Source organism: Capsicum annuum, chromosome 2 (genome assembly GCF_002878395.1).
Source record: "Capsicum annuum cultivar UCD-10X-F1 chromosome 2, UCD10Xv1.1, whole genome shotgun sequence".
Taxonomy (NCBI): Eukaryota; Viridiplantae; Streptophyta; class Magnoliopsida; order Solanales; family Solanaceae; genus Capsicum; species Capsicum annuum.
In genome coordinates this window covers 22,404,758-22,417,167 of record NC_061112.1, presented here as the reverse complement: position 1 = coordinate 22,417,167, position 12,410 = coordinate 22,404,758, and the positions used below count along the sequence as shown (strand labels likewise).

The following is a 12,410-nucleotide window of genomic DNA, read 5'->3' as shown; positions in this document are numbered from 1 at the left end:
GGTATATTTGTCCTTTTCTGTGTTTTTATTTCTAAAATAAGGTCTATATACTAGAAGCCTCATAAAAAATGTATATATATACAAAAACATACACATATCAATGATGATTCTTATCTTATTCTGGTTATACTTGCATATCAATAGACTAACAAATTGGTTTTCGTACCTTCCAAGTATAAATTAAGAAGAAAATTAACTTTAGACCTAATTTTTTAGAGAGTAGGATATTTATTTTTCATAGACATTTAAGGAGGACTCACATAGACATTCTCTAAGAGTCGTAAAAATAAATATTCATAATTATTATTTTCCAAAAGGGTTCCGCCCGTTATTAAGCATATCATTTGACAAATTAGTGTAGAATTGATCTATCCGGAGTAGGAAAATATTTTTCAGCAAAAAAAATAATTCAAGAATATGAAAATCAGAAATTTAGTTTTGACCAAGAGAGAATCATCGAAAGGAGATCTAAGGGTGAGCTGCACTCTCCACGACAAGTTTCAACCGAGAGTGGGCTTCACTAGACACCAAGGGTGGTCACCTTCACCCAATTGGTCAGCCCAACCCCCACCTTATTGAGAAACCAGTCAACCGCCTGAATTCCAATTTTCTCCACTTTTTGGCCGTTTTAATCCAATCAAAGCACAATTTCGTCCCAAACATATTTTAGGATTGGTTTCAAGCATTAATTGCTCAGGAAATCAGTAGTATGATGCCAAAAATTGTTAAACGGTGGCCTCCCACCGACAGGTCTGTTGAAAATGCGACCAAAAGCTTATTTTCCAGCCAAATTTCTTCCATTAAACAATGAGTTATTGGGACCGACTTGATCATCAAATCCAAGAAAAAACATTCAAAAGTTGATCCATATAATGAAAACAATGATTAATTTTGTACCTAAATTTTCAATGATAATCACTATTGAATAATTTTGCTAAAGAACATGTGGATGAGTGATTACCCAACTCAATTTGCGTAAAAATTGTATGAAACACGGATTATTAAAATTTTGTGGTTAAGTTCGAGATAATAAAATCTTAAAAACGTTAAAATTAGTTTCTCAATAAATATATGGACAAAATTATCGTATTCATATCGTTGGAAAGCTTTTGACAGAGCCTTATGCAAGCCCCAAGGTCATGCAAAGAATAGGCAAATACAAACATGAAATAATACAATTAAGTTATGAGGTTAACATATTAAAACCCTAATAATATGTTGTGCATATCAATCATGTCGGCTACCAGAACGTAAGTGTAGGCGTAGCATTTCAATTTAGATACTAGTTTAGGAGACTTACCAGTTTCTCCTTGCAAAGGTGGATCGATACAAGTTAACAGCTACGACTTGAGTCACTAGTCGTCGGGAATCCTCACTATACAGATGAATTCCCTTTGTACACAACCTAGATATCCTATTGCGATTAAGGAAGTAGTAACCTGAGTCGTCGTTTGTTTCCCTTAATAAACTTTGGGAAAACTTTATTTCCCTACACCATAATGGTGTATTTATAAGATAAGTTGTTCGGACTCTCCAAAAATGCACTACTTTTGGACGATCTGACACACTCTTGGAGGATCCGACACGCACGCGATTACATTTTTGAAGAGTGAGCAACATAGTTTATAGGCAATTGGTTAAAGTGAAAGTCTAATGAATGTGGTAGTGGCTTGCGAGTACCCCTCATTGGTAGACCAGATGCAAAAATGGTCTCCCTGCCTAGCAATAGCTGGACTTGAAGAAGCTCTAGAAATTGGATACTGGTGCTATTTTTTACAGCAATAATTGAAATGATAGTCTAGACAACTTGAATGTCCTTATTCCCTTGGTGTTATACAAACTTAAGAATTTAGAAGTTATCTAATTACTAGTTATCTCTAAGCTGAAATTATTGCACTCGCTACTTAAGGAATCTATAAAAATCATTGTTAAGTTACAGCTTTCTGGTTACACTTGACGTGTAGTATTTACTCTTGGTGGTATCTTACTGTTTCAATTTTATTTTCATCATCTTTAGGCAACTGACAGAACAGCTCTTTTACTGGTGATCGTGTCCTTGGCTTTTGCTTTTGTGCCACTTAAATATTTGATTCTTTTGGCTTTCTTGGAGTCTTTCACAAGCAATATGCCTCTGAGGAAAATGAGCAGTGAGAGAGATCTTCGACGTGTTAGAGAGTGGTGGATCAGGATACCAGCAGCCCCCGTGCAACTTATGAAACCTGATGACAAGAAGACTAAAGAGTAAAAAACCTATATAAAAAAGGACAAAAATCATGATGAATCTGAGTTTGTGTAAATACTGGTCCTTTTATTGGCTTCTTTCAATGGAGATAGACGGCACAAAGTCGATGAAAACCAATTTCACTTCATAGAAGAGTTTTCATTTTTTGTTTATTGTGATGTGTAATATTCTTGAATGTAAATGAAAAGTTCAGTGGACAGAATTGGATGGTTTATTGATTAATTGTACAAATCTGAATTGGTCAACTTTCTCAGCCGATGGACCTCCAACTAACCCCAATAACAATAATAATGCATCTCGTAAGACCAAAGTGTGTATAAAACCAGGTGGAGCATGAGTTGCCCCCTGGCTCACTTGCTGCTTTGGTAGTTGAATACCTAGATCTATCTCATTATCAAGAGCTATGATATAATCAGTTGATGGATCCCTAGCCTGATCTCAAATTGAGGTTGATGCTCTATCCTGCCCCTGACCTATGGGTCAACCTCTGCCCATAACCAAAACTATAGTAGCGAGCTTGAGGTCCGGATTCTCGGCTCTCAATCCTCGTGGTCCTAGCCATCTGCACAAGGAGTGAACCAATAAAAATTTAAAATTAACTCAGACCCAACATACAAAAATGGATCAAGAAAATGAGATTTTTCCATAAAAATATTTTGTAGCCTCCTGAAGATAGGATACATAAGTCTCCATACCAATCCACAGGATAATACTAAAAATTGTCTCTAGTACCAATAATATCAGTGAAAACTAAGCTCTGATACTAAGTTGTCCCGACCCTATTTCTCAAGTCATGATGGAGCCTTCTTTATCCCACAAGTAGACAAGTCAAGCTATAGCCCAAAAAAATAGGTCATGATCTAACGGGTAGAAACCAATAAAGACTATATATAATTATACCATTAGTAATAATAAGCAAAAAAACAAACATAAAACATATAAAGTACATCTAAATAGAGAAAGAAAATGACAAAAATATACAAATGAATCCCTCCCAAGACATAGTAAGGTCTGTAGTAGAGCCATTACTAAAAGTTACCCTGAGTACTAGACAAAGTCCAAATTACACAATATATGTAATCAGTCTCTAGTATAAAACACTAAATTGGAATGGATAGAGGAGGATCAACCTCGAATGGCAACAAGCTTACCCTGCTTCAAATCTGTACTAGAAAGTAGGATTCATGTCAATACCGGTTGTTAGTTCTCGGATATGCATCAGGGGAAAGATGCAGAAGTGTAGTATGACTAACAAAGCAATGGGTACTTAGTAGGAATCATCGGCCAACTGAACTTAATATTGGAAAAGTATAACTAAAATGCGAGGGTGTAATCTAAGTCAGCTTTAAAAAGAGATTTAAAAGAGAACTACTATCGAGCTTCTCAAATAAAATATAGGAATAAGTAAAAGTGATACAAGAAGATAAATAACATAGTAATAAAAATCAAATCAAACATAACCTAACTGAGCCCCCATAAGTCTGCTAGGCACACTAAAGAAGACAATTAACACAACTGTGCACCCATAAGCCGGTAGGACACACAAGAAATAATTTTATAGAAAAGTATAAATAATCCATAAATTAACCAAACCCGTGAAATTGTAGTAGCCATCCAAATGTGCACCAGGCTTGAACCAACACTAATGGATAGTAACAAAAGGCCAGACACTGAGTTCAAACTGGTAATGGTGGATAATAACAAGAGTCAATATGCCAAATTCAAATAAGAGATAGTGGGTAGTAATAAGAGGCAACATATATAATATATAATAGAACTCATAATCAGATTCTAAACTCGAACCAGAACTCAAAGAAACCACAACTCCTAGAACAATAATAATCAGTACCAAAACTCCCAACTCATAACTAGATGTCAAACTCGAATTGAAACTCATAGTAACCATACCCAACTTTAAAATTAAAACCCAAACCATATCATAAACAATGCCAAAGTGGTATCGAAATTCATAATCAATGATTGAAATAAAGTATATGTTGACCCTAAATCGTAACTAAAGTTTATTTAAATAACCATTCACATGTCTTACTAAAAAGGGATGACTGTGAGGTTAAGAAACTTAATTCCATGTCCTAAAGTGATAGATGTTATATCATACTAAAAGATTAGGGGTCAAAATTTACTAAAACAGGGATGCTAATTGAGTAAATAAGGCATGATATATATATATATATATCATACTAAAAGATTAGAGGCAAAAATTTACTAAAATGAGGTACTAATCAAGTAAATAAGGCATGTATATATATATATATATATATATATTAAATGATACGCAAACTATAAGTACTTCTCCAAAACTAGCATAATAGTACATAATTACCTTAAATAAGCTCAATCTAAAGATAGGGTAAGCCTAGCCTACTTTTACACCAAAACAAAAAATCTCTCTGAGAAGCCTCTGAATAGTGTCCATTAGAATCCGAGCTAAAATATTTTGACGTGGATAATTGATTTTAGTCTTAATTTTTCATAACACATATATGCTCATATACACACAGACGTAATAATAGAAATATAAATTGTATAGGGACTTGTTTAACTTGTGTTTGCAAGGATAAGAACCAATACTTATTTTAGTGATTCAAGGAAATCCAAAAGAATACTTAATAATTAATGGAAAATGATGTGAAACACTAAGAACCAATACTTATTTTAGTGATTCAAGGAAATCCAAAAGAAGTAATACTTAATAATTAGTGAAAAATGATGTGAAACACTATTAATACCCACCTGCTTTTACTTTCTGCCACTACATTATATGAGTAATCTGATGGCCACTTCCTTCATATACACGTGTGGTGGAGGTAACAGTGTAAATGGAATATATTTGTCCCTCTATGTATGTACATGGATATTGCATAGGTTCATAAGTAAAATATATACAATATTTTGAATATATCAAAGTTAATAGACAAGTTATAATAAAATCTCTATTAAATAATAATAATAATAATAATAATAATAATAATAATAATATTTTAACTTATCTAGATTCTCCACTTAAAATATAAATAAGTTATAAAATTATTAATAAAGTAATATCAATATATTACAACTACAGAATTTTAAACATGTCACAAAGGGTAATAAATTACATTTCTATCAAATGTCAATTAAGATTAATATTCCATAATATATTTATTATCACTAAAATTATCAAACGAACCACCCAAAAATCGAACTATCAGTTCTAGCACGCCATAAATAACTTGGGGCCGTTAGAGAAAATATCTAGTCACTAAAAATTTAGGAAAATAAGTAAAACAATCGTAAGGGTCATTACACTTATGGTTTGTGATTACATCTCACATTTATATACATTGTGATGATATTTAAATTAAAGAATTAGGTACCATGTCGATATAAATATGATATAGAGATCATTTGGATAAGATTTAAAAAATAGTTTTTTAGCTTAAGTGATTAAAAGCTTAAAATAAGTGCTTATAAATTAAGTAGATGAGTGTTTGGATAGAAGTGTTGAAACTTAAAAAAAGTTATTGATGTGTTTGGTTAACAAGTGATGCTAAACATTTTTTGGTTGTTAAAATGACTTAAATATTCTTAAAGTTGTTAACAACATAATTACGATGAATTATTTATAATTTTTAATTCTAATAATTCAAATATATTTCTATTTAAATGCACTTTTAGCGTAAAGTGATTATCTGAGGTCAATTTATAAATATAATTTACTTTTTAATTTTAAAATATTAAAAAATAAAAAACTTAGGACATTTTTTTATATAAAAATAGTATTATATTGTTATATTGCAAGTTCGTAATAATTTGGCTAAGTTAAAATATTATCCTCAGATATAATGATGGATTCTCTGAAAACAAAGGAGAAAGATGAAGAGGAAATTGGAGGAAAGAGATGGAGAGAAGCAACCAAGGTAAAAACAAAGAAAGACTATATTTAAGTGCTACAAGTTCAAGGTATTTATGGAATTGGAGGAAAATATAAGGATAAAAAGATAAATATTTTGTCAAACCTAAAAGTATTTTAATTAGAAAAATAAAAAGCTGGGGGTACCTAACTTCTCAATTCTTGCTTTTTTTTTAATGAGTTTTTAGCATTTTTTTAATCACTTTTTAATTTTACCAAACACTTAAAAAAGCTAAAAAGGAGATTAAAAGCTGATTTGACCATATTTTAATCCTATCCAAATGGGCTCATATTATGATATGGGTTAGGTACCATGCTGATACAAATATGATATATTATGATATGGGTCGGGTACCGTAATGGTACATACATGATACATTCTGATATGTGTCGAGTACAATACTAGCACGATGTAATGTCAAAGATTTTGACGAGATAGATAAGAAGGTAGATGAAAAGGGATAAGGATAGATGATGTGTACATCTTACATACATGCACTTATTTATACACATTTTCAAATGATTCCAATTTGTTTATATATTCTTATAGATGTTTGTGATGTGGTAATTTATGGAAAGGAGTCTATAAGAGTATAAGGAGTTCCATTTGCAGACCATCTATTTGATGATAATACACGATCCTTTGGGTGGACTTATTGTGCTAGGGTCGGGTTGTTAATTTTTTTAGTTTTTAGCAGTGGTGTAGTTCATGGTGCCTTGAGGTAGTTGTTATAAGGTAAATTAGGTGTAGATATTTATTAAGAATTGTAGATTCCATATCAATAAGTTAGTCAAGGGTAAATGAGGTGTAAGCTGTAATGGGTAGTCAAAAGTGTAACACCCTGAATCTGGTACCCGAAACGTTACACGATGCCCATGAACCCGAAAGACCACAAGCTAACCCAAGACTGATATCTATAAACTGAGCACTGAATAATAGTAATAATATCGTAAATGCGGAAACATAAACTGAAAGTCCATAAGGTTCAATACTAGTACATAACTGAAAAATATGGTATAACAATACCAAAACAACTGAGATAATTGTCTGAACATACTGTAGTTTGAAAGCCTCTAAACTGTCTGAATAAAGAGTTGATGGGATATGTCCCCAACTAACTCTAACTACTGTAATAAACTGAAAACTGAAATAATAATGTGATCATTATGTCCTCGAAGGATGAAGACTCATTGCTAACTCCTGATCGCTGAACTGGGATGCTACTGGTTCTCTGGAGCTCATGCTTCTAAACCTATAGTATAAGACACCATAGAGCAAATGCGCCAGTACTTTGAATGTACTAGTATGCAAGCGAGGTAGGCTGAATGCAATAGGTTCATATGCATGAACAATACTAACTGACTGACTAATATGAATGTGAGAATACATGCATGCATACGTAACTGTAACTGAGATCATGATAAGACTGAATACTGAGTTCTAACTACTGAGTCTACTGACATTGATATCTAAGTCACTGATGAGTGAAAAATTGATACTATATTACTGAATACTGAGGGAGTGATACTACATTCTGATACATAGATAACTGTGTCTGACAGTTCTAATTATAAAGAACTGGTCTGGTTGACTGTATCTGACAGTCCTGAAGTTGAATAATAATAACATAAGTTCTGATAACTGATATAACTAATAACATGAGTGACTGCATCTGACAGTCCTGAACCTGATGGAACTACATGAGTTCTGTATTGTATCTGAGTAACTGAATCTGAGATCAGTCATATCTAGCGACTGATCTCTACCTCTGATGATACTGATACTGATAGACCATAGTTGAGATTAGTCCTGTCTGGTGGGTGATCCCGGGGTCTATTTATAATAATAAGGATTGACTGTATCTGACAATCCTAAATCTATACTACTGGGCTAAATTGATTGTATCTGACAGTCCTGATTCTGCAACTGAAATTGTGGGATGTAATCATTTAACCGACATACCTCATACTAAGCTAACAGGGGTCCAACCTATAACCCTAGTTGGAAGGGTGTTAGTACCGCGCCACTGATAAAGACAACTGTTGTGGAGTCAGTCCTAATCTAGTGGGTGACCCCTGGGATCAGTCCTATACATTTAACTATGCTAACGGCTGATCCCTGAGTATGTCAGTCCTATCTAATGGGTGACATCTCATACCTATCCTGGCTACGTAGTTCTGGAACTTAGGGATTTCTTCTAGGGATCTCAGTCCTATCTAGCGGGTGAGTCCCCATCCCTAGGCTCGCTCGGTGCTAAATCCTAATGGTATTGTTTACCAGAGCTAAACTAAATTTACTAAGATCCGTTGACTGACAGAAAGTACTGAGTTCTGAGGACTGATTGAGAGTGTTGAAGCTACTGAGATTGACTGGGAATACTGAGGTTGTTGAGATTATTGCGTACTGAGATCACTGAGAATACTGAACTATTGAGATTATTGAGATTTCTGAGATTTTTGGGTTTTCCTGAGTCATATGACTGACTTAGTTCTACGGATCATAGCTTGACTGAGAGTATCTTGAAAACATGACATGACTCTAGGCACATAGCTAAATTGTCGGGTACATGTACCTCGAGGACTCGATGAGAAGAAACTGACATAGCATGGCTTACTTGATCACATGACCAACAACACAATTCATAATTCATAGATTGAAGCACTTTATCAAACATATGATATGCATAAGCTTGTACATACATGGGGATTTCATGATATCATACTAGTTGGGCATTGTTCCTTCATCTAGGCATTTAATCATACAATGGTAGGCATAGCACATGTAGACAACATTATATAACAATTAATCATCATGATTCATCTCTAATTTCATCATCCTAGCATTTATTTATAGGTTCACATGAATATACATCTATACAAATCAATTCCATATAAAATTGATCACCCAACATGGATTTGAATTCAATTGATCATCCTCAACATAAACAAAACAAACCCAACATGAAATTCATAAAGAAATCCATAAACTTAAACTTAGAAAAGAGATTCTTGGGCTTCATAGATGAAAGGAGTCCATGAATGAACACTACGCATACCTTAGTTCGTGATTTTGTGAGGATTGACGGTGAAACCTTCTTGAATTTGAATCCCCAATAGAAACCCTAGCTTGTTCTTGAGAGAAACTTGAGAGAAACTAGTATATTTTGGGTGAAGAATGACTAAATCACCTGTTATTGGGTATATATAGGGGTGGAAAATTGACCCTTTTAACCCTGGATGCGCATTTAATTTCTGAGAAAAGTTCCCTATTTTCATCCTTGGTGTGACGCAGCGCTATCGCACCGTGTCTCTGGAAAGTGACAAATGGGAAATTACATGGTGGTGCGACACGGAGCTATCACGTTGCCACCTTGTATGTGACCTGGGAGTTTGGCGTGACGCGCCACTATCACGGAGCAACACTGGAAATTGACAATTGACATTTGAGCTATCTCCGTGACGCACTGAAGGCTCAGGTGATACACTGTCTCACTAAAAAAAGCTCTAACTCCTCACCCGGGTGTCAGATTTAGGCAAATTTGGTATCGATGGAAAGCTTATTCGATTCCCCACATGATAAAAAATGAAAATCTTGAAAAGACCATGTGTATAAAAGTGGATTCATCTTTCAAAGAAAGCTTCTAACATTCTTGGGAAACTTTTCAAGCTAGGAAAAGTACAGGGTATTACAAAAAGACAAATATATATGAAAATGTTTGTCGCGCCCCGAACCAGGGCCTGGCCATGTCGGGTATCTCAAGTCCGACAGGGACCAGAGACCACCCGCTTTACCTAGCGAAACATAATACAGTACAGTTAGCAGTAGATGAATTCCAGACATATAACAAGACAAGATGAGTTCCGAACATAAAATAAGATAGGCAACTCAAAAAAAAAACTTTAAAATTTTAACAATATCCCAATCCACAGTAATCCATGAAGGCTCTACACAAAACAAAATCATCCTAAGTCAAGACATGCCCCCTATAGTAGCCAAAAGAAACCATAAGGAATAGTCCATGACACAATACAAACCAAGAAGTAATAGCCTTCTAGAACAAAGAGGCTTACCATTTCAAGCTAACTCATGAACAATCCAAGATCACCTATCATAGTGCATGAAAAATAGAAGTGTCTCTGGTTCCTACATCGCATGGATATCAATATCCGGAGACATTTAGGGGTTGAGCGCTAACATGTAACTGAGGATGAGTGTAAAATAATGTCAATCAAAATCCAGTCCAAATTCGATGTATATGTTCACATACATGAATACATATATGTATATGTGTATGTATATATATATATATATATATACATACATACATACATACATACATATGTAAGGGGATAGGATAGGGATAAGGCTTAGTATTCAAGTAAAACATTAGCCTGGAATATGTAGTTTAATCGTCATAAAAAGGCACCCACGGGCTATATAGGTCCAGCTCCCACTGTTGAAAGAGCCCTAGTGCGTGTTAGCTTCACGAACCATAGGTATCAAGGATGACCAGGGAATGCCCTGACCCAAATTCAATCCAAGATACAAATAACTATCAATAGTGTGAACTATGCACATGGTCATTAAGACAAACCCTCATGCTGGCAAAAACGAGTTTTCAGTATCGATCCTTCGGGAGCTCCACCTTCACGACTTAGCTACATAACCCCCATTAAAATAAATTAAAACCAGTTCACATAACTAACCCATCCATTTATCTATTAAAGGAATTGACCTATAAGGCACACCATAGATATCGTCATACCCTTACGCTTGCAAAATTATAATTATGCCATCACAATTCTATTAACTGAGGAGAATGCCTCGGCCCCCTTTATTCATTATTCAATAAGGGGAAATCCCATGACCCCCATTGTTTATTGAATCAAATTTGGGGAATGCCTCGACCTATTTTTAGTTATCAAATAAACTAGGGGAAATACCTCGACCCTGAGCTTTTAATTTGATATCAAAACATGGACAACAAGGCTTTCAAAACCATTTTTCATTCGTTTAACCTTTTATTCAATGCAATAATATATGTTAGTAAGTCAAAACTTGTGACAAATCATATTTTAAGCCAATTACACAAGTGGGTAGAGGGAACATAATTTACAAAGATAAATACCAAACCAAAATCATCAAATTAGGGGAATTCCTCAACCCATTTTCATTACCCATACACATGCACCTAATTAGTTCAAAACCATTGATAAAGCATGAAAAATGTATATAAAATCATGGGAATTCAATTCAAATAACATTCATTCCAAAACCTTCAACCATATCAAAACCCATATTCAAATCCACTTGAACAACCGTTAGATACATGCTATAAGTAAAATAAGTTTAAGAGATGAGTAATATTCCTGAGATAACAAGAATTACGGAGAGAAATTAACCATTGAAAACTCTAATTGTCAATTCCTTAAGATACCTTAGCATTCTTGACATAGGGATTTGAGAGAGAAACGAGTATGTTTTGATTTGCTAAGTTTTGAGAATTGGGTCCCCATTATGCTTCTATGTCATGGATCTTAAGTGGGGAAAGAGGAAAATATCCAAAGTGCCCTTAATTATAATAATGAAAATTATCACCAGTGACCATGACTCACCTTATGATTTGTGAGGACGCGCTATGAATCGTAGGGTCCTAATCGTACCCAAGGCAGAAGCATGGACCATCACACTAGTCACGAGTCACACCCTACAACCCGTGACTATTCTATACAACTCATTGATCCTAGTCATGATTAAGACATAGAATTTGGCACCAATACTATTTTGCCTATGAGTCATACCTTACGACTCGTAATGAGTCTTTACGACTCAAAATGATCTAATCGTAACAAAAGTAGAAACAAAGACAACCTTCACTGGTTACCCTACAACTCAATCCCAATTACCCATAAGGAGAACTTATGACTCATTTGGTGAGTCGTAATTAGAGCAGCGAGTTTAAAAACTTAGGAATTTTCTAGCACCAAAATCTGGGGTGTTGCATTCTCCCCGTATGATCATTCTTCCCCTAATGATGAGTCAAGGTATCCTTTAGCATGATTTAATAGAGGAACACAACTATAAATACCTTATACCTTAAGCACGATATCAAAAGTAGGATAAGAATGGATATTTGGACTTCATGTCTTCTTTAGCTTCCCAAGTAGCTTCCTCAATAGTTTGATTACTCCATAGAACCTTCAGCGAAGCCACATCCTTTTTCCTTAAATAATGAACTTGCCTATCCTAAATCT

General features: G+C 34.4%; 1 protein-coding gene across 7 annotated transcripts in view; it reads left to right on the top strand.

Moving 5' to 3' along the window:
• LOC107857621 overlaps positions 1-2,487 on the top strand; it is a 66,552-nt gene extending 64,065 nt beyond the window's left edge. For all 7 annotated transcript variants that reach the window (XM_016702470.2, XM_047406491.1, XM_016702469.2 and 4 more), the window contains one exon: positions 2,018-2,487. In XM_016702470.2, the coding sequence (XP_016557956.1) occupies positions 2,018-2,245 (228 nt within the window). In that variant the 3' untranslated portion in view covers positions 2,246-2,487. The remainder of the gene's footprint in view (positions 1-2,017) is intronic.
• Positions 2,488-12,410: the final 9,923 nt, after the last annotated feature.